The sequence below is a fragment of the Phycodurus eques genome, chromosome 1 (assembly GCF_024500275.1).
Source record: "Phycodurus eques isolate BA_2022a chromosome 1, UOR_Pequ_1.1, whole genome shotgun sequence".
In the NCBI taxonomy this organism is placed as follows: domain Eukaryota; kingdom Metazoa; phylum Chordata; class Actinopteri; order Syngnathiformes; family Syngnathidae; genus Phycodurus; species Phycodurus eques.
This window is the reverse complement of record NC_084525.1, coordinates 1118293-1140924: the sequence shown is the minus strand read 5'-3', so window position 1 is coordinate 1140924 and position 22632 is coordinate 1118293. Positions and strand designations below refer to the sequence as shown.

At 47.5% G+C, this 22632-nt stretch overlaps 1 protein-coding gene and 10 non-coding genes across 11 annotated transcripts; 1 reads left to right on the top strand and 10 right to left on the bottom strand.

The window, feature by feature from the left end:
- Positions 1 to 230: 230 nt before the first annotated feature.
- LOC133414437 (U2 spliceosomal RNA) lies at positions 231 to 421 on the bottom strand. Its single transcript, XR_009770029.1, has one exon. It is a non-coding gene; the product is annotated as a U2 spliceosomal RNA (small nuclear RNA).
- A 548-nt stretch (positions 422 to 969) lies between these two features.
- Positions 970 to 1133, bottom strand: LOC133414374 (U1 spliceosomal RNA). The gene has a single exon (XR_009770007.1). It is a non-coding gene; the product is annotated as a U1 spliceosomal RNA (small nuclear RNA).
- Positions 1134 to 2069: 936 nt separating this feature from the next.
- On the bottom strand, positions 2070 to 2260 carry LOC133414431 (U2 spliceosomal RNA). Its single transcript, XR_009770028.1, has one exon. It is a non-coding gene; the product is annotated as a U2 spliceosomal RNA (small nuclear RNA).
- A 548-nt stretch (positions 2261 to 2808) lies between these two features.
- On the bottom strand, positions 2809 to 2972 carry LOC133414343 (U1 spliceosomal RNA). The gene has a single exon (XR_009769999.1). It is a non-coding gene; the product is annotated as a U1 spliceosomal RNA (small nuclear RNA).
- Positions 2973 to 4266: 1294 nt separating this feature from the next.
- Positions 4267 to 4457, bottom strand: LOC133414401 (U2 spliceosomal RNA). Its single transcript, XR_009770019.1, has one exon. It is a non-coding gene; the product is annotated as a U2 spliceosomal RNA (small nuclear RNA).
- A 548-nt stretch (positions 4458 to 5005) lies between these two features.
- Positions 5006 to 5169, bottom strand: LOC133414338 (U1 spliceosomal RNA). Its single transcript, XR_009769998.1, has one exon. It is a non-coding gene; the product is annotated as a U1 spliceosomal RNA (small nuclear RNA).
- A 923-nt stretch (positions 5170 to 6092) lies between these two features.
- LOC133414411 (U2 spliceosomal RNA) lies at positions 6093 to 6283 on the bottom strand. The gene has a single exon (XR_009770023.1). It is a non-coding gene; the product is annotated as a U2 spliceosomal RNA (small nuclear RNA).
- Positions 6284 to 7578: 1295 nt separating this feature from the next.
- Positions 7579 to 7692, top strand: LOC133414239 (U5 spliceosomal RNA). The gene has a single exon (XR_009769967.1). It is a non-coding gene; the product is annotated as a U5 spliceosomal RNA (small nuclear RNA).
- Positions 7693 to 8321: 629 nt separating this feature from the next.
- LOC133414408 (U2 spliceosomal RNA) lies at positions 8322 to 8512 on the bottom strand. The gene has a single exon (XR_009770021.1). It is a non-coding gene; the product is annotated as a U2 spliceosomal RNA (small nuclear RNA).
- Positions 8513 to 9425: 913 nt separating this feature from the next.
- On the bottom strand, positions 9426 to 9589 carry LOC133414384 (U1 spliceosomal RNA). Its single transcript, XR_009770013.1, has one exon. It is a non-coding gene; the product is annotated as a U1 spliceosomal RNA (small nuclear RNA).
- Positions 9590 to 11880: 2291 nt separating this feature from the next.
- Positions 11881 to 17522, bottom strand: actr5 (actin related protein 5). The gene is made up of 9 exons (XM_061681011.1): positions 17136 to 17522; positions 16297 to 16538; positions 15848 to 16017; positions 15513 to 15730; positions 14522 to 14680; positions 14315 to 14422; positions 13654 to 13793; positions 13206 to 13338; positions 11881 to 12745 (listed from the first exon to the last, which is right to left on the bottom strand). The coding sequence occupies exons 1-9, from the start codon at positions 17514 to 17516 to the stop codon at positions 12425 to 12427; spliced, it is 1872 nt and encodes a 623-aa protein (XP_061536995.1). The 5' UTR covers positions 17517 to 17522; the 3' UTR covers positions 11881 to 12424.
- Between the last annotated feature and the right edge of the window lie 5110 nt (positions 17523 to 22632).

Here is a 22632-nt window from a genome sequence, read left to right as displayed (position 1 = left end):
AACTAGCGGCTAGAGAACAAGGAAGCGACATTTTGTGTCACTTTCTACTGTGCTCCATGCGGGACCTTCATTCGCCCGCCCGCGTACTCTGCCCAAAATCAGACTAAGAAAACATGCCAATTGTTTCGATTGGTGTCGCTGACGCGTTGAATCGCGAGTGCCTGGTCGACCCAAGTGTTACACGCGACGGAAAACAACATACACAAGACTTCGTTATTTTAAACCATCGGTGGGGGTGCACCGTTCCCGGAGGTACTGCAATACCAGGTCGATGCGTGGAGTGGACGGAGCAAGCCCCTGTTCCATCTCCCAGTTCCAAAAATCAATTTAATATATGGTCCCCGGATAGGGGACGTATCAGATATTAAACTGATAAGAACAGATACTACACTTGATCTTAGCCAAAAGGCCGAGAAGCGATAACACCGTGAGGCCAGAAAACACGACCTCATTCTCCAGCCTACAAGCCAAAGTTACGGTGGCACATATCGACATGCTCATCACAGATGAGTCACATGTGGACACGCCAAACAACAATTAGGAAACGAATGTCAACTGGGTTGTTTTTCAACATTGATATCGAAATCATGTTGTCAGACGCTCGCGTTCCTTGGTCACGTGGTCCACGTCGATCCAATAGAATGCGGAGATGAACGCATATTCTTTCGCCGTGTATTAAGTCTTCAACAACCAATGCATCACAAAATACGTGGCCGAAGCTACAGTTGCCTGTGAGTATACACTTGGCCAGCAGGCGGTGCACGTCAAGAAATGGACCATGACTCCAACCAATGACCGAAGCGTTACGATGTTATGAAGCTTCATTCGTCATGACCAACTGCTTCTACGACTCAGGGCAAACGCATGCATGCTGGAAATTGCATCACACTGCAGTACCACAGCGTCATATGACGCGCACTCCAGCTTGTACAATGAGCAACATCTTCATTATTGTTGTTAACCAATGATCAGGGGAGAGCGCGAACGCAGTCCCCCACTACCAGAAATTATGCAGTCGAGATTCCCACATTTGGGGAATTCGCAGGGGTCAGCGAAGCCGGAGTGCAATGGCTGAGCCTCACCCTGGGTGAACCACCTTCTTGATCATGGTGTCTCCCCTGCCAGGTAAGTATGAGTTGGATTCGGCGCGAGCACGCAAGTCATTCACGCGCACGCTAGGTCAAGCGACGGTGTCATCATGAGCACGTGAACAACCATACACACAACGGGCAAGCCGGAACACACGCGAGATGAAACGCTACTGTGCGCATGAACATGAACAAATACGCTTCCTATTTGAGAATTTCACTTGGAATGGAGACCGTCAATGGATACCCATAATGCACAGCGGCATCGAGAGACGGTAAAATAAATTGAAAGTGAGGTCATTCACACCCAGAAACATATAAACCACCCATTCGGGTTTAAGAGGGTTAGGGTGATGATTTGACTAATAAAAGAAGATCGAATGTAAACATAATTAGTAGTAGTTCTTGACGAAAATAATACATTCGTCTCGTCGAATGTCAAACACTTCAAGTTAGTCGAGACTTCCAGTTCCAACAGTTGGATGCGCATTTCAAAACGCTACTGCCACCTACTGAGAACTATTGCGCATGACAACCTTGGCGACGTTTAAGACAAAACGGATTCATTCTACAGTGGTTAGCTGTTGTCACCCACATGTTCCAATGTTGCGACCCACTTTCATATAAATTGAAAACAAATTATTATTTTTAAAAAAACAGCCTTTAAAAACATGGACAGTATATTATATTTTTAAATGCAGTTTCAAATGGGTTTGCTGTAGCGCTAAAGTCATATTGCCTGCCATGACGTCCACCAGCCAGACTGAGGTGCTCTGTGTACTTGGTTACAGAGAACAAGGAAATAACATTCCTTGTCTCTTTTCTCCGACGCTCCATGTCCGAACTTAATACGCCTCCGTACAGTACTGAAGATCGGAATGCAAGAGTTGAGAATCTCTTTTTTTACCTTCTGTGCTCTGCACCAAACATAGTTCACCTCGTTGGACTGAAGACTCCATCGATATTTTTTTGACAAAGCTGTGGGGGTGCACCGTTCCCGGAGGTACTGCAATACCAGGTCGATGCGTGGAGTGGACGGAGCAAGCCCCTGTTCCATCTCCCAGTTCCAAAAATCAATTTAATATATGGTCCCCGGATAGGGGACGTATCAGATATTAAACTGATAAGAACAGATACTACACTTGATCTTAGCCAAAAGGCCGAGAAGCGATAACACCGTGAGGCCAGAAAACACGACCTCATTCTCCAGCCTACAAGCCAAAGTTACGGTGGCACATATCGACATGCTCATCACAGATGAGTCACATGTGGACACGCCAAACAACAATTAGGAAACGAATGTCAACTGGGTTGTTTTTCAACGTTGATATCGAAATCATGCTGTCAGACGCTCGCGTTCCTTGGTCACGTGGTCCACGTCGATCCAATAGAATGCGGAGATGGACGCATATTCTTTCGCCGTGTATTAAGTCTTCAACAACCAATGCATCACAAAATACGTGGCCGAAGCTACAGTTGCCTGTGATTATACACTTGGCCAGCAGGCGGTGCACGTCAAGAAATGGACCATGACTCCAACCAATGACCGAAGCGTTACGATGTTATGAAGCTTCATTCGTCATGACCAACTGCTTCTACGACTCAGGGCAAACGCATGCATGCTGGAAATTGCATCACACTGCAGTACCACAGCGTCGTATGACGCGCACTCCAGCTTGTACAATGAGCAACATCTTCATTATTGTTGTTAACCAATAATCAGGGGAGAGCGCGAACGCAGTCCCCCACTACCAGAAATTATGCAGTCGAGATTCCCACATTTGGGGAATTCGCAGGGGTCAGCACAGCCGGAGTGCAATGGCTGAGCCTCACCCTGGGTGAACCACCTTCTTGATCATGGTGTCTCCCCTGCCAGGTAAGTATGAGTTGGACTCGGCGCGAGCACGCAAGTCATTCACGCGCACGCTAGGTCAAGCGACGGTGTCATCATGAGCACGTGAACAACCATACACACAACGGGCAAGCCGGAACACACGCGAGATGAAACGCTACTGTGTGCTAATACATGAACAAATATGCTTCTTATTTAATAATTTCACTTGAAATGGAGACCGTCAATGGATACCCATAATGCACAGCGGCATCGTGAGACGATAAAATAAATTGAAAGTGGTCATTCACACCCAGAAACATCCATCCATCCATCCAATTTCTGAGCTGCTTTTCCTCACTCGGGTCGCGGGCATGCTGGAGCCTATCCCAGCTGTCATCGGGCAGGAGGCGGGGTACACCGTGAACTGGTTGCCAGCCAATCACAGGGTACATAGAAACAAACAACCATTCGCAGTCACTGTCACAGTCATGCCTACGGGCAATTTGGAGTCTCCAATTCATGCATGTTTTTGGGATGTGGGAGGAAACCGGCGTGCCCGGAGAAAACCCACGCAGACACGGGGAGAACATGCAAACTCCACACAGGCGGGGCCGGGGATTGAACCCGGGTCCTCAGAACTGTGAGCCTGACGCTCTAACCAGTCTCCACCGTGCAGCCTCCCAGAAACATATAAACCACCTATTCGGGTTTAAGAGAGACCAATGATTTGACTAATTAAAGAAGATCGAATGTAAACATAATTAGTAGTAGTTCTTGACGAAAATAATACATTCGTCTCGTCGAATGTCAAACACTTCAAGTCAGTCAAGACTTCCAGTTCCAACAGTTGGATGCGCATTTCAAAACGCTACTGCCACCTACTGAGAACTATTGCGCATGACAACCTTGGCGACGTTTAAGACAAAACGGATTCATTCTACAGTAGTTAGCTGTTGTCACCCACATGTTGCGACCCACTTTCATATAAATTGAAAACAAATTATTATTATTTTTAAAAAACAGCTTCTAAAAACATGGACAGTATATTATATTTTTAAATGCAGTTTCAAATGGGTTTGCTGTAGCGCTAAAGTCATATTGCCTGCCATGACGTCCACCAGCCAGACTGAGCTGCTCTGTGTACTTGGTTCCAGAGAACAAGGAAATAACATTCCTTGTCACTTTTCTCCGACGCTCCATGTCCGAACTTAATACGCCTCCGTACAATACTGAAGGTCAGAATGCAAGAGTTGATAATCTCTTTTTTTACCTTCTGTGCTCTGCTCCAAACATAGTTCACCTCGTTGGGCTGAAGACTCCATCGATATTTTTTTGACAAAGTTGTGGGGGTGCACCGTTCCTGGAGGTACTGCAATACCAGGTCGATGCGTGGAGTGGACGGAGCAAGCCCCTATTCCATCTCCCAGTTCCAAAAATCAATTTAATATATGGTCCCCGGATAGGGGACGTATCAGATATTAAACTGATAAGAACAGATACTACACTTGATCTTAGCCAAAAGGCCGAGAAGCGATAACACCGTGAGGCCAGAAAACACGACCTCATTCTCCAGCCTACAAGCCAAAGTTACGGTGGCACATATCGACATGCTCATCACAGATGAGTCACATGTGGACACGCCAAACAACAATTAGGAAACGAATGTCAACTGGGTTGTTTTTCAACGTTGATATCGAAATCATGTTGTCAGACGCTCGCGTTCCTTGGTCACGTGGTCCACGTCGATCCAATAGAATGCGGAGATGAACGCATATTCTTCCGCCGTGTATTTAGTCTTCAACAACCAATGCATCACAAAATACGTGGCCGAAGCTACAGTTGCCTGTGATTATACACTTGGCCAGCAGGCGGTGCACGTCAAGAAATGGACCATGACTCCAACCAATGACCGAAGCGTTACGATGTTATGAAGCTTCATTCGTCATGACCAACTGCTTCTACGACTCAGGGCAAACGCATGCATGCTGGAAATTGCATCACACTGCAGTACCACAGCGTCATATGACGCGCACTCCAGCTTGTACAATGAGCAAAATCTTCATTATTGTTGTTAACTAATAATCAGGGGAGAGCGCGAACGCAGTCCCCCACTACCAGAAATTATGCAGTCGAGATTCCCACATTTGGGGAATTCGCAGGGGTCAGCACAGCCGGAGTGCAATGGCTGAGCCTCACCCTGGGTGAACCACCTTCTTGATCATGGTGTCTCCCCTGCCAGGTAAGTATGAGTTGGACTCGGCGCGAGCACGCAAGTCATTCACGCGCACGCTAGGTCAAGCGACGGTGTCATCATGAGCACGTGAACAACCATACACACAACGGGCAAGCCGGAACACACGCGAGATGAAACGCTACTGTGCGCATGAACATGAACAAATATGCTTCCTATTTGAGAATTTCACTTGGAATGGAGACCGTCAATGGATACCCATAATGCACAGCGGCATCGAGAGACGATAAAATAAATTGAAAGTGAGGTCATTCACACCCAGAAACATATAAACCACCTATTCGGGTTTAAGAGAGACCAATGATTTGACTAATTAAAGAAGATCGAATGTAAACATAATTAGTAGTAGTTCTTGACGAAAATAATACATTCGTCTCGTCGAATGTCAAACACTTCAAGTCAGTCAAGACTTCCAGTTCCAACAGTTGGATGCGCATTTCAAAACGCTACTGCCACCTACTGAGAACTATTGCGCATGACAACCTTGGCGACGTTTAAGACAAAACGGATTCATTCTACAGTGGTTAGCCGTTGTCACCCACATGTTGCGACCCACTTTCATATAAATTGAAAACAAATTATTATTTTTAAAAAAACAGCCTTTAAAAACACGGACAGTATATTATATTTTTAAATGCAGTTTCAAATGGTTTGCTGTAGCGCTAAAGTCATATTGCCTGCCATGACGTCCACCAGCCAGACTGAGCTGCTCTGTGTACTTGGTTCCAGAGAACAAGGAAATAACATTCCTTGTCACTTTTCTCCGACGCTCCATGTCCGAACTTAATACGCCTCCGTACAATACTGAAGGTCAGAATGCAAGAGTTGAGAATCTCTTTTTTTACCTTCTGTGCTCTGCACCAAACATAGTTCACCTCGTTGGACTGAAGACTCCATCGATATTTTTTTGACAAAGCTGTGGGGGTGCACCGTTCCTGGAGGTACTGCAATACCAGGTCGATGCGTGGAGTGGACGGAGCAAGCCCCTGTTCCATCTCCCAGTTCCAAAAATCAATTTAATATATGGTCCCCGGATAGGGGACGTATCAGATATTAAACTGATAAGAACAGATACTACACTTGATCTTAGCCAAAAGGCCGAGAAGCGATAACACCGTGAGGCCAGAAAACACGACCTCATTCTCCAGCCTACAAGCCAAAGTTACGGTGGCACATATCGACATGCTCATCACAGATGAGTCACATGTGGACACGCCAAACAACAATTAGGAAACGAATGTCAACTGGGTTGTTTTTCAACGTTGATATCGAAATCATGTTGTCAGACGCTCGCGTTCCTTGGTCACGTGGTCCACGTCGATCCAATAGAATGCGGAGATGGACGCATATTCTTCCGCCGTGTATTAAGTCTTCAACAACCGAAGAAATAATGAGCCTGACTCTCCCAAGAATGTCTTTCCTCTGTTACATCCAGGTCATTGACAATCTTCAGTGAGTTTCTCAACTTGAAGAACGTGTACCTTGTCATTTTTGGGCTTATTATTACTGATCTTAAATATCCATCTATCGAGTTACCATACGTGCTTGGTCTTGGCCCACAGAGGACGACGGTTTTCCTGTTCATGTGTGTCTGTCACATCATCTGATGAGTCTCCTGCCTCTTCTTCTGAGCTTTCGCTCTTCTCCAGCATAAGCACGCTCATCTGACTATTCCAGAACTTAATTTTCTTCAATTATTTGGTACAAAAGTTGCCTCGCTTCTGCCTCCTACAATAGTGTCACAATTAAAGAGGTTGAAATAAATACTTGTAACCTTATCGATCGATCATTATTTTATTCAGAGAATACATTCGGCGTGTTTATAACCCCACAAAGAACTGTTTTGGGGCAGAAAATGGAATGTAAACACAGAACTTGAAAGCCATTTAGCTATTAGCTAACACTATCCAATCATCCTCATGTCCGTAACAGTAGACATTTATAAAAGGGCTCGAATTTTTCCCAACAAAAAGTTCAACTGAACTCTGACTCCAAATTATGACTCATAACATGTTCATAAACAAAAAGATATGATTGCCTTTGGTGAAAAAAAAACCATTATCTTTCGAATAGTTCACTTTCCATTTCTCTTCTCCTGGCATTTGTGTTTTGCTGCATTCTCCATTTTGTCTCGGGAAGGAAGCACAGCCGCTTCGAAGCCACCGAACACATGAGATCACTGGAAAGGCCAAGATGTCCTCGAAACAGTTGACCATCGAGATAAAGAACAGGAAAACTAAATTGTCTTTTTGCGTTGAAAGAGGAGACTTTTGGAGTATTTCAAATGAAGATGAAGAACTTTTATTTGGACTCCAAAGAAATAGTGGCACTTTTGAGTTGAACACCGTTTGTCAAATGTGTATGGCGGCCAATGACTTAGTCCGCTCCGCTGCGACCGAAGCAGTTCACTCTTGTTTCTCTTCAGATCGTATAAATCTTTCGCCTTTTACTAAAGATTTCCGTGGGGAGGAACAACAAGAGTCTATCTCAATTTTTTGACGCTCTGCGCAAGCGGAGCTTTCTCTTGCTGTGAAAAATCAAATCTGGAACCCCGGATAAAAACCGGTCTCCTTGTTTCACTCGCGATGTCGCGTTTGACACGTTCATGTGGTTACTGTAACGTGTCTTTAAAGGGCTTGCTAGTGAAAGTGGTATACTTCGCAGTGAACTTCCGCCCGAGTGCATTTCACTGCATACGTCTAGTACGTCACCGCCTTGGCAGACTGCGAACGAACGAATCACAACAGTACATTCAGCTTGCATGTTGCAAAGTTTCTTGCATATAATTGTAAAAGAATTCTCTGAAAACGTGTACACGATATTATATTTACATGCTGTTTCAAATGACTTTTCTGTCATACTGCTTGCCATGACGTCCACCAGGCAGGCTGGGCTGCACTGTGTTTGTTTACAGAGGAAACTAGCGGCTAGAGAACAAGGAAGCGACATTTTGTGTCACTTTCTACTGTGCTCCATGCGGGACCTTCATTCGCCCGCCCGCGTACTCTGCCCAAAATCAGACTAAGAAAACATGCCAATTGTTTCGATTGGTGTCGCTGACGCGTTGAATCGCGAGTGCCTGGTCGACCCAAGTGTTACACGCGACGGAAAACAACCTACACAAGACTTCGTTATTTTAAACCATCGGTGGGGGTGCACCGTTCCTGGAGGTACTGCAATACCAGGTCGATGCGTGGAGTGGACGGAGCAAGCCCCTGTTCCATCTCCCAGTTCCAAAAATCAATTTAATATATGGTCCCCGGATAGGGGACGTATCAGATATTAAACTGATAAGAACAGATACTACACTTGATCTTAGCCAAAAGGCCGAGAAGCGATAACACCGTGAGGCCAGAAAACACGACCTCATTCTCCAGCCTACAAGCCAAAGTTACGGTGGCACATATCGACATGCTCATCACAGATGAGTCACATGTGGACACGCCAAACAACAATTAGGAAACGAATGTCAACTGGGTTGTTTTTCAACGTTGATATCGAAATCATGCTGTCAGACGCTCGCGTTCCTTGGTCACGTGGTCCACGTCGATCCAATAGAATGCGGAGATGGACGCATATTCTTCCGCCGTGTCTTAAGTCTTCAACAACCGAAGAAATAATGAGTTATTTGTCATACCGATCGGTCGCTGGTATAACGTTGTGGCCACGAGCTGAATAGCTGTTTGCTCAACATTTTGACGAAAAACCATCAATGGCCCTGCCTCGCTCAACTACTTCCTACTTCGACACAGCAATATAGACCCTGTCGAGCAGCTCCATGAAAAAGTGGGTTTATGGTATGCCATTGTCCAAAGTTGACAAACACATTACACAAGCTGCCATCGTGGCACAGCTCAATAAATTATAATAGTGTCAAAAGCTTAATTTAGTGAAGTAGTTCAATTCAAATATTTGATCAAATATTTTTTGTCATTCAGAAGTAATTTCCAAGAGCCACAACAAACGCCATATTGCAATGCATCACAAAATACGTGGCCGGAGATACAGTTGCCTGTGATTATACACATGGCCAGCAGGCGGTGCACGTCAAGAAATGGACCATGACTCCAACCAATGACCGAAGCGGTACGATGTTATGAAGCTTCATTCGTCATGACCAACTGCTTCTACGACTCAGGGCAAACGCATGCATGCTGGAAATTGCATCACACTGCAGTACCACAGCGTCATATGACGCGCACTCCAGCTTGTACAATGAGGAACATCTTCATTATTGTTGTTAACCAATGATCAGGGGAGAGCGCGAACGCAGTCCCCCACTACCAGAAATTATGCAGTCGAGATTCCCACATTTGGGGAATTCGCAGGGGTCAGCGAAGCCGCAGTGCAATGGCTGAGCCTCACCCTGGGTGAACCACCTTCTTGATCATGGTGTCTCCCCTGCCAGGTAAGTATGAGTTGCACTCGGCGCGAGCACGCAAGTCATTCACGCGCACGCTAGGTCAAGCGACGGTGTCATCATGAGCACGTGAACAACCATACACACAACGGGCAAGCCGGAACACACGCGAGATGAAACGCTACTGTGTGCTAATACATGAACAAATATGCTTCTTATTTAATAATTTCACTTGAAATGGAGACCGTCAATGGATACCCATACCCATAATGCGATAAAATAAATTCAAAGTGGTCATTCACACCCAGAAACATCCATCCATCCATCCAATTTCTGAGCTGCTTTTCCTCACTCGGGTCGCGGGCATGCTGGAGCCTATCCCAGCTGTCATCGGGCAGGAGGCGGGGTACACCGTGAACTGGTTGCCAGCCAATCACAGGGTACATAGAAACAAACAACCATTCGCAGTCACTGTCACAGTCATGCCTACGGGCAATTTGGAGTCTCCAATTCATGCATGTTTTTGGGATGTGGGAGGAAACCGGAGTGCCCGGAGAAAACCCACGCAGACACGGGGAGAACATGCAAACTCCACACAGGCGGGGCCGGGGATTGAACCCGGGTCCTCAGAACTGTGAGGCTGACGCTCTAACCAGTCTCCACCGTGCAGCCTCCCAGAAACATATAAACCACCTATTCGGGTTTAAGAGAGACCAATGATTTGACTAATTAAAGAAGATCGAATGTAAACATAATTAGTAGTAGTTCTTGACGAAAATAATATAATTCGTCTCGTCGAATGTCAAACACTTCAAGTTAGTCGAGACTTCCAGTTCCAACAGTTGGATGCGCATTTCAAAACGCTACTGCCACCTACTGAGAACTATTGCGCATGACAACCTTGGCGACGTTTAAGACAAAACGGATTCATTCTACAGTGGTTAGCCGTTGTCACCCACATGTTGCGACCCACTTTCATATAAATTGAAAACAAATTATTATTATTTAAAAAAAAACAGCTTCTAAAAACATGGACAGTATATTATATTTTTAAATGCAGTTTCAAATGGGTTTGCTGTAGCGCTAAAGTCATATTGCCTGCCATGACGTCCACCAGCCAGACTGAGGTGCTCTGTGTTCTTGGTTACAGAGAACAAGGAAATAACATTCCTTGTCTCTTTTCTCCGACGCTCCATGTCCGAACTTAATACGCCTCCGTACAATACTGAAGGTCAGAATGCAAGAGTTGAGAATCTCTTTTTTTACCTTCTGTGCTCTGCACCAAACATAGTTTCTGTCATACTGCTTGCCATGACGTCCACCAGGCAGGCTGGGCTGCACTGTATTTTTTTACAGAGGAAACTAGCGGCTAGAGAACAAGGAAGCGACATTTTGTGTCACTTTCTACTGTGCTCCATGCGAAAAACCATCAATGGCCCTGCCTCGCTCAACTACTTCCCGTTTCTTGCTTTGGTAACTGACAGTAGGACTCTAGCGCCATCGTCGCTGAGGAGGCTGTGGAGGCGAATTGCACCCGTTCCACAGAGTGTGTGCAGTGTGAAGGTGCAAATCATCCATCCATCCATCCATTTTCTGAGCCGCTTCTCCTCACGCGGGTCGCGGGCGTGCTGCAGCCTATCCCAGCTGTCATCGGGCAGGAGGCGGGGTACGCCCCGAACTGGTCGCCAGCCAATCGCAGAAGGCGCAAATCATTTTATTCCAATTTGTACACGCTTGCTTTAGTGTAGTTGTGCACCCCGACATATTCTGTGCCATGTGAAAGAGTATTTTCAAAGGCCGGGGAGGTCGTATAAAAAAGGAATTGTTTAAAACCACAAAATGTATATATCATTATATGAATGACTTGCGTGCTCATCACAACAGTTCAGTTATGTCTTTATATATGTTTTTAACAAGATATCTACTTAGAGCTCTTTTAAAACACCTAATTGCTCGAGACAAATGTAAGGAATTAAATGTTTTGATGAACTGTCAAACTACTGGATGCCAAAATAAAATGAGACAAAAGGAAAATGTTTCTCGGTCATTCAGTCAAATCCAGATGAAATCTTCCGTCGCCGAATCAATCTCTTTCAAGTGGGGTCACTGAAATGAGAATAGCAAACACTCCCTGTTCTGTTGAGGGCAAATTCATTGATGTGAGCCCAGACAACTTTGGAAACACGTCCAAACAGCCCAAACTGTCCAGAACACAGGAGAAGAAGAAAAAAATAGAGGGGAAATGGGCAATGTTCAAAACTATTGCTATTTGACTTTTTTGTAAGATTATGTAAATTGATGATGGAGGGGGGGGGGGGGGGGGGGGGGGCACCCCAATGTCGTCAAACAAGTGCATGATATTTATTGTTTATATTTTACAGCCGAATAAAATGTGTCAGGTTTTTATGCAATATTCCGGCACGTAAATACACTGATTTCATCTTGAATTTGGGATCGAAGCTTGACCTCTCTCTCTTTCCTTTCGGGAGTCTTTGGCAGATATTGGCGCCATTTGATTTTCACCGAAATGGGTGTAATGCTGTTATGTGACCACAAGATGGCACTGACAGTAGCCCGAAACATGGCTGCGGCTCAAAGCTTTTAAACCAAAGTTTCATGGGTCTGAGGAGCAATAATGTTATGGTCCAACATAACTGAGGGGAGGAAATACCTTTCGTCAAGCCATAGCCATGTCTAATAGGGAAAAACGCTTTGCGCCATCATCCGGCATGTACGGGAAATTACAAAAATCATTTTGAGGAGGCATCAATTTTGCCGTTTCACTGTTCACCGTAAATGTCCAAATACGGTTTCTTGCTCTAAGAAGAACCGTGCGGCTTTTGCGTGATCCTGCACACAAATACATAATCAGTCCAGTGACCACTGTCACTTTAGGACGAAACCACGGGAGCATCTGAAGTAGAAGAAGAGGAAGTCAGAGCGGACGTGACCACGGCGCCCGGTCCGGAAGCGACAGTCGGCACGGTAACCGAGGGCTCGGCTGGCCGAGGGGGAAGCGACTTGTTGATGTTGAGGGGGACGAAGACGTTGGAGGCGCAGTGCTCGCTGAGGTACTCGCCGCCCTTCTCCTCGTAGTCCTGCCGGCTGATCCATCCCGCCGCTCCTCCTCCAGCACCGCCAGGAGGGTGCTCCAGCGCCCAGTTTCTTGCCCCCAGCCACGCGCCCAGGCTCGGCTGCGTCGCCACGCTCACCTGGGAGGGAGGAGCCAGCGCGGAGCAAAAAAAAAAAAAAAACAGTATTTCTTTAATTGATCCAAAAAAAAGAATCACTTGACTTTGCTCTTTTCACCACTCTTTCAGTAGCTACTCATTTGCCTTGGATAGCGTTAAAGCCTCTATTAAAATCTTCTAACTCTTTTTTTAACATTCAAAGTACAAAATGGAAATATGAGCACAAAACAGACTCACGGCGCAGTAACCATGTGAACGGAAGGGAGCTGGAGGCCATCTGAAGCTCACTCATAAATTGGGAAACTCAGCCAAATAATAATAATAATAATAACAAATCGACCAAGCTACGGCTTGCGACTCTTAAACTCCTAAATTGAAAGTGGAATTTTCCAGAAGCTACTGTAGCCTAATGACACATGTAAATGATTACCAGGACCTACATTTCGCACGTAATCCCCAACAATATGCTCCAATGATATACCTTGAAGTGTGACTGGAAGGGTCTTATAGCTAGCAGCTCTCGCTCTATCCTCTCCTTCATCCCCGGATACTGCATGTTTCCTCCCGTCAGGAACACGTTGCCGACCAGCGCCTCCTGCTGCTCAGGAGTGTACCTGAACACGAACATGTTTCAGTACTGGAACGACATTTGACCCCCCCGAATCGGCTGACAGCGCTAACGTCTTCATTTCACCCTCGGTTTCGGCACCAACTGCAGTGCGAGGGTCCCGAAAGGGTGGAGCTAGACATAATGGAGTCCGTTGATTGGTAGACAGAGAAGGGAACGGGAAGAGTCGTGCGCCGAGAAGAACAGGCTGCCGTGCTTTACCTGCCTACGCACCACAAGCAGGATCGGGCTTTGGGTGGACGGACGAACAGATGGGAGACTTTCTTCGTCACGTCACATGAGAGATTGAGTGCAGCGTTACCTGGCCAACACATATTGAAGCGTCTCCATCATCCCCATCTGCTCTTCTCCAGTCAGCGAGGGCCGGAAGAGGATCTCCGGACAACGCAGACGCTCCGTGCCCACAAAGAGTTGGTGGTATTCCGCCATGTTGAAGGCTGGCTGGAGAGACTTGTTTTTGTTATTTTAGATTCGCATGAGGAAGAATTAAAGGCGTTTTTTTTCCAGGGGAGCAGCATGCAGGCTATCGTCCCGGCCGGCTTTGGCCGAGAGGGGGCGTGCGCCCTGGAATGGGCGTCGGTCGGTCAGATTAAGATTCATTTGGGAAATAAATCAATACGAGTCAAGAATGGATCAAATATGAACTATATTTAACATGCAGGTCTTCGGTGTTCAGTGAAAGAAGGACATTCAAATTCTACTTACAGTAGAAAAGTGTCCATTTTCGTGTTTGTATGTTCAAACCGTGGCGTTCTCGTTACAAACACATTCGAATCTTTTTAAACGTACGCTAATTTGCATGCATGTGTGCTTCTGACAAACCCCCCCCCCAAGATGCTATATTGCTTGTGTGAATTTCGTGTTCCCAAAAATCCACACAAATTCATTGTCACTTGGACTATTATATGAATAACAAGATTGTTTTTGTTTTTTTAAATGTGAGCAAGGAAGTTTTACCCTACCTGGACCACATTCACATTCGTTTTTTCCGGCAGCGCGTCCTCAGAGAAGTCAGGATACATGACGGCCACGCCGTCGCCGTCCTCCATGTGCTGCTCCAACTCGGAGATCTGGCGGGAAGAGCGCGACAAGCGTCAAGTCGGCGCGGACTCCGCAGTGCGCGACGGCGCGTGCTTCTGAAACTTGGGGGAAGTCTCGGTCCGCCTCGCCTCCGTCTTTCCCTCGCCGTGCGGCGGCGGTCTCTGGCGGCCCTGCTCCACGGCCAGCCGCAGTTTGCCGATGTACGACCGCAGCTCCTCGGCCGAGTCCATGTTGAGCTGCGCCAGGCTCTCGCGGAACTGATCCGATAAGCCGTCCTCCAGCAGCTCCTACGCACACACGCGCGCGGTTTGATGACGTACGGGACTCGCCGGAGAGGAACCGGAGTTTAGAAAAGCGCGACACAAATTTGACATCACATCATGATTCCGCTCGCGTCGCGTACTGCGTTTCTACCGAGACGAACGCTTCGCTGCACGCAGCAGCTGAGTGGAATAGGCTCGATGCTGATCCCAAACGGGAGCTTTCGCTCGTCTTTATCAACGTGTTCTGTCACTGTTGACGTGTGTTTGAGCCTCGAGACATTTAGCTCGGGCTCTGCTTCCGCAATCCAAGTTCCATCAACGGAGTGAATTAACTGACTATTCTTGGACGAAAGATTACAATAGGTCATGTATGTACGTTGAGTCTTCCAACTTCATTTGAATTCCGACTGATTTGATTGCTCTTTTTTTTGCGTCTTTTCATTTTATTTGGCCATTTGCGTTCAATGCGAACGTCTCCGTCTACGCGTTGTGTATTTATTGCTTCGTACAGCGCTTTGGTGCACTGCGTGCTTTTGAAGCGCTCAAGGAGTCAAGTTTGATCGGACGTACTCCTGAGGGTAGTGCCCAGTGACGTTGAAGCCGGTGGAACCCTCAAAGGAACACATTTAGCACCTTTTTTGTTTTTGCTTTTCTGTGACAGTGTAGCATACCGTCGCATGTCTCAATTGTCCGTAGGCGTGAACGGGAAGGTTTATTTGTCTACGCTCGGGGAGGACCACGCCTCTCGGCCGAAGTCGGCCGGGGTAGATTCCGGCCCGCCCGGCTGCGGCCCCGACAAGCGCGACAGAAAACGGACGGCCGGACGGTCAAGGAGAGAGACGACAAAGTTTCTCACCTGTACGGCCGTCAGCCTGTCCAGCCTCTCTTGGTCCTGATGCAGTTTCTCGCCACGACGTCGAGCGTTGATCTCCTGGAGCCGCCTGAGCTGCTGCGCTCTCCTCTCTTGCCTCTCCTCCACGCTCACACAGCCGCCGGGCAACTTGCGCGAGAAGGGAAGTTGCATTCGGTGAACCTCGCGCTCGTAAAACTCCGGGCTGCGCCACTTTTCCAACTCTGCAGACAAGCCAGTAAAACACAAACAAAAAACAAAGAAAAGAAAAGAAAAGAAACAATGGGGCAACGCGCTTAAGATTCAGTCTGCGTTCGTGAATAGGTTGCCTGCAAGCGCACCTTCTTGATAATCCACAGCAGCGTAGCTGTGCTCGTGCAGCAGTTCCTCCATGCGGCCGAGAGTGACGGCAGCCAGGTGACCCGGATATTTGAGCTGGAGGAGCCTCTGCAGGTAGGCCGCCGCCTGGCCTCCGGCCACATTCACACGCTTACAGTTCACCGCGTCCAACCTGCACGAGAGGCCGTGTCAAAACGAGAGCGCCGCTGGCACGACGCCGGGCACGATCGCTAATCTAAAGAGCCGTCGGGATCAACACCGTCCGATACATCGCCCTTTTCGATAGACGCGGTCGGTCAAGGAGGGTCGCATTGAACCGTCGCTTGGCGAGTATTGGTTGACGTTCGCAGTGTGCTGCGTCATCCCGAGAGCCGTTCCTTCATATTTGTCGCCGTTGTTTTTGGAGCGAATTCGACAGCAAACGAAAAGCATCCGGACGCCAGAGGCTCACCTGCCGTCGAGAACGGGCAGGATGTGCGAGCAGTGGTACCCCGAGGACAAAACGATCCCGGTCCGCGGCGGCTGCGGGTTCCGCCGATTGTCGGTGCGATGGAAACTGTACAAGGCGTCCACTCCGTAGGAGACGTGGGGGACGCCGTAGCACTCGAACAGCAACTCCGACATCATCTGGCGGCAGTGCTGAGGGTTGCAGGGCGCCTCGGTCAGGACCAGCGGGTGCTCCACGCGGCCGCCCTGAAACACGCGACACGCTCAAGACAGAACTTGGAAGAAAGGCACGTGTAGATTCTTGTCTTGACAATCTATTTCGGATACGCGAGGTCCTCGCTTTACGACGGCGTTCCGTGACGTCGGAACGCACCGCAGTCAATCGCTAATAACGTGCGCTCAACACAGTAGGAAAGTGACAATTATCGTCAATATTTGATAGAACGATGACGTCACCCGTGACTAACAACATTAGTATTGCTTGGAAAGCAAAAATAAATGGCCTTATCCCCGCCTGTATGTCTCACGGGGAGTTGCTGTTTCACCCCATGAATGCCACTTCTCACACCAACGCACATTCACAGATTTGCAACAACTCTTCTGAATATGCTTGACAGAGAAGAGAAATTGCACAGCGAGTTCCCCCCCCCCCCCCCCCCCCCCCAAAAAAAACAAATAGCCTCCTGAAACATTCAACAGTGCATCGGAACATTCAGAGAAGGTCCCCTGTAAATGTTTTCGAGCATTTTCGGGTCATCCTGCATACGCGTACATACGCAGTTGAAAGTAGAGGATGTGAATATGAATGTAAAGCGAAAAGGGAAAAGGGCACGTGGCACGAACCTCCGAGGTGACGCCCAGGTGAGTAAACACATGGTCGAAAATCAGCTCCTGGATCTCGAAGTTGACCACCACATTCCGGTCGAACTGGCTCTTGAGCAGCCACCGCAGAGGCTCCAGGTTGGGGATGTCGTTGCCGATCTGGGTCTCGCTGCGGGCGGCGCCCCTGCTGCGCGCCGCCACCGACCTGAAGAGCAGCCGCGGGGCGTCAAAGTCCACCGTCGCCCAGTCGGCCCTGGTCTGGAACGAGCCGTTGTCGATCACGATCGGCGTCGGCGTCGGCGTCCCGCGCGAGGCCGCCGGCGGCTCGAAAATTGGGTCGGGAGAGGTTTTACAGTCCCGAAATGAGAAAACCTGGCAAAGCGGTTGCTGCTGGGCGGCCATTTTGGAAGCGTGTCACATAAAAATAGATCCGAGTGCAACTCCATAACGGGGTCTGGGGTTCCTCGTTAATCTATCCCCGTCGACGCTTGCTTGAAAGGGTTCCGTTCAAAACAGTTACGGAAAGTCACGACGTACGATTTCAACGTAGATTCTTCAGGTATCTGTACTCTACTTGAGTATTTGACTCAATTTTTCAAAAAGGGTACTTTCTGCTGTATCAACGTGGGCAACAAACATAGTCTGGTTGCTTAGTGACAATTCAATTTGGAAACATTGGAGTGCACGGAAGCGACATCTCCGGTTTTTTTTTTTTATTGCTGAAGGTTTCACGCCGACAGTGGCGGTAGCGCTCATCACCTTGACTAAGCATCCGATGAGATTGCACCGATGACATCCGCTGTGCTGCTCTCAGCCACTTGGGGGCGTGTTCACACCATATCTTGGGAATGCTATAGAATACGCTCCGATGAACCCGTCAGAGAAAATACATTCATAAACGCAGAGATGACAGGTCTGATTGGCTGACACATTATTAACCATCCATCCACTTGTCCTCATTGGGCTCGGAGCCTATCCCAATGGACTTTGGGCACACCCGGGATCGGTTGCCATCAACACACCTCAACCATTCATACCGATGGACAGGAGCGTCAAACTCGTTTTAGTTTGCGGGCCACATTTACCCCAATTAGATCGGAAGCGGGCCGGACTGCAATATTTGTGGCGTATAAATCCATAAACAACAGCCATTCAAAAATCCCCCCCTTGTTTTGGTGCAAATAATTACAAGCTACTTTATTCATTATTATCTTGTCGCACATTTTGAGCAGTTTGAAATTTTAAACCCAAAATGATTTCAACAATACCATGAATCAGTGAGCGTGCACCATTCAGGTACATCCTTTGTAAATGAATGCATAAAAATGTAAGTTGTGGCAGTGCATGCGAAAAAAAAAAACTCTTTTGAAGTGAAGCTTTTGACTGAAATGTTCTAATATTCAAAGTCTTTTCTACATCTCCACAGGAGGTATTTATTTTTCAGAGTGTCAACATGGCACACCATTTGATATTAGTGTGCTCCTGCACCATTGTTTGGCCTTCACAAGTGCATCGATGTCATTTAAATGTTGTCAGAGCACCCTCCAGTGGACAAGATTAGCCAAAAGAAAAATAGCAGTGAATGTGTTCTCCACCCCCACGGGCCGCACTGGACCCCCTGACGGGGCGGTGCTGGCCCACGGGCCGTACGTCTTCAATGAACCCGGCGTGCGTGTTTTTGAAATGCGGGAGGACGACGGAGTAGCCAGGGAACATGCAAATGCCACACGGGAAGGCTGGAGGCGCAAAACTCTAAACCAGAACCTCCGAACTCTGATCCAGACGCAATAACCACTATCGTCCCTTGTGCTGTCCTTCAAGTGATAATTAAGACAACAAAATCCTAGTTAGAAAATGGCTGCATTCATTGCACCCCACCGCGAGTTAAGCATATCTTTGCACCTTAGGTGCAAAGTGTTAACTGACATAATAGTTGAAGCGATGGAAAGGTGAACATCCACACATGGCCGATCTGTCGTCTTTTTCCAATCAGATATTATCACGCGCGGTCAAATCAGTTCACTTTCAGGCTCTTGAATGAATGAAATCGCCAATCACAGAAAATGGTGCCGTTGTTCACGTCGATTTTCCTGGAGAGGGTTGTCATATGAGGGCAGAAGATGCAGATGATGACGGCGGGAAAAGCGCGTGTTTGCGGGCGTGCGTGCGGAGGAGGAGGAGGAGGACTACTGTATGATGGTGTGTCACCGAACCATGAAGCACAGTTCACTGCTCAGGCACAAAGCTCTAAGTGACTGCCGCAAGCCCCCCGCCCCTCCTTCCTGATGCTAATAAGCAGATCTGGGTCAACTCACCCTTCTCAAACACACACGCAAACATAGTGACGCGCTCGCTCGCAAGAGCGCGAGGCGTATCGGGACATCAAACACGCTGAGCGACTCTCCTCTCGACGCTTACGAATACACGTCCTCCCTCCCGGGTCTGACACGGGGTGCCCGTGCGGCGACAGCTCAGCCGGGCCTCCATTTTGTCTGAGCTAGCGAGGAACGCGTCGCGGCGGAGGAGGGCCGACGGAGAGCGACAAACGCGGTGAACACTTTGCGCTCATTTCAAGACGCAAACATGATGGTGATGTCATTGAATTCGAAATGTTACGTTATGGTAATCCGTGACATTGCTGGGAGAAAATGTCTCATTCAATTAACATTGCTTTGGAAAATTTCCATGACTACAATTTTAGCTACGTTTGAAAAATGGTCACAAAGGTCAGATTTCCCCCCCCCCCGCATTACTTCCTCCTTTTAAAGCCGACACTTACGATTGGCTCTCTCTGGCCATGTGCCGTTCTGCCCGAGTTGCCTATTTTTTCCAAATCTGACCTCGAAACGCCTGAGTTTGCCTGCGATTTTGAAAAGGGTAGACTTCAAGTTGCACTTTTGAACACGTAAAGGAACATTGACCTTTGAACAGTTTCATCTTTATAATTTTGGACTGTTGACGGAACATTCACTTGTCCGGGTCGTCATATCAAGCCATACTGTCGAAATGGTGTCATTTTGCATTTGTCATTAGGTCAACACGGTATGGTGGGTTTCCACATGCTGTACACCAAAATGCAGCAGCCACATTTCGCATGATGTATTTACATTTCATCGTCTTTTGCCGTCTGTTTATGAGTTGCGCAAAGAGCAAATACGCGGTTCATTGGAAAACAAGGATCTACGGTTTTAATCCACTTTTTCAGAGGAAACATAAAAGGAAAGTCATCGAATGTAATGTGTTTACTTTGAGAAAGAGAGAAGGCAAAACCACCCAAAAAACACAGCGTTTTTAAAGTGCTCCTAATTATTGTCGTCCAATTGTAATGCAGCCCTAAGGGGGGCACGAGCCAGTGCGAAGTGTAGGCCGGTCCCGAGCCCGGATAAACGCAGAGGGTTGCGTCAGGAGGGGCGTCCGGCTTCAAACTTTGCCAAACAAATACGAGCGTTCATCCGAAGAATTCCAGGAAAGGAGCTCGGAGGGACGGATGCTGGTAGACTTTGCAACAAGGATGCAAATGGCTGAAGTCGACGCTTTTTTCCAGAAGAACGCAGGAACATAGGGTGACCTACAAGAGACCAAAGAGAAGGTTGCCGGAGGTCGTGAGGGAACACATGAGGTTGGAGCGGAAGATGCAGAAGACAGGCTGACATGGAAAAGGAGGACGCGCCGTGGCAGAAGGCGAAACGGAAAAATAGGAAATATAGGGGCCTATATTTAATGGCGTGTACAATTGTGTGGGCGGACTTGAAGAAGGTTTGACTCAAGGTGTTTTTATATTTCGGTGCCGCACTTCAGATAGCCCCGACCCGACCCGACCCGACCCCCCGCCTCCGACCTCCTTGACTTTATTTCTCACCCTGTCATGACTGCACACACACACACACACACACACACACACACACACACCCTTACACCCCCTGCCCAACAATCTATCACGACACATTTCTTCATTCGGTGGCCCATTTTTTTCCCATGTCCATGTTTCACTGTAATAAATCTAATATCCATTCAAATAGAAGCAGAGAAAAGGTCGCCGTGCTTACATTTATTTGCATGCGAGAAAATGGAAACTACGAGAAACGTTGATCATTGACTGATGTTCGTTTTCATTCTTATTCATTTCATTTTACAGCCAACGAGAAAAACGACCGAGTTCGAAGAGAGAAAATACCGTTTCAATGGAAATTGCAAAACACACACACACACACACACACACACACACACCCTGTCCAATTACTGTGGCCATGGCAACTATCAGAGATTACTGCTCCCAGTCAGCACTTTTCAAATGCAACTATAAGCTCCTCCGTATCAGGCCCCCGCACACGCGCGCTCGTGCACGCGCTCCTATGGAGTAGAATTAATCCTTTTTGTTGTGATGGAAGGTGAAATGGTCGCCCTGGTAACCAATTGAATAGACCTTCAAAAAAAGGCAAAAGAATCCACTTTTGTCCGGATGGGAGATTATAGGCTGTAAATCATCGTTTTGAAATCATTTTGACATTTTTGACTTTCTAAATGATTTATACTGTAGAATAAATCGCACGTGGAACTTATCATAAACATTGTGGAATGAATTATAATTGCTGGTCCTAGTTTGGATTTAATCCAAATAGTGTGTGCGCATCTTTCTGTATTTTGACGTCGCGCGTGTACGCGTGACATTTGAGCCGATTCGGTTTGGGCACGACGTGACGGGTTTTTTTGGGGGGGGGGGGGGGGGGGGTTAGGGTTACAGACGCCCGGAGGACTCTCCCTATATCTCCTCGACCACACGCACGCGGATGACACACTAACGCGAAGCAAGTCTGTGTGAGCGCGAACACGAATAGCAGCTGGGCCGCGCGCACGCATGCATGCGTGCGAGCCGAGCATGAAAATAGGAAAATACTATATACTATATATAGTATATAGTATTTAATAATATATACTTCTCTTGTCCTCTGGCTGCTTCCTACTCCGCGTGGCTATTTTTTCCAATTAGTATTTATTTTGCGGCGATAGTAAAAATGCACGTGCTCAAAATGATTGCCTTCGCGTCCCCTCCCCCCCTCCAATTTTGGGCAAAACTGTCATGTTTTTTTTTTGGAAAGCAAGCTGAAATAAAACAACCCCCCCCCCCCCCCCCCCCAAAAAAAAAAAAAAAAAAGATGACAGTTTTGCCCAGCCTTGTCACAGCAGATTATGGAGCTGAGGTGCGCAAAACCACTCACGCTCACGCTGAGATTTAGACGACACGCGCATCTCGGAATAAAAAGAATATCCCCGATATTGAAGCCTTTCTACATTTAAATGCGCAAAATATATAATACATCCAAATGACGCCTTAGCGAAATGTAGAATAAGCTGCAGGCTCCGGCTTGCGTGTGCGCGTGCACGTGACACGCGGGTGGGAGCTGTCCACGGCGCTTCCTCGCGGGTCATGTGCGGCGTGTTCATCATATCAGCAACGAGTTGCGTCCTCGCAGCCTGCTGCTGCCGCTGCTCATCTGGAGCCAACATGTTTCCATTGCAA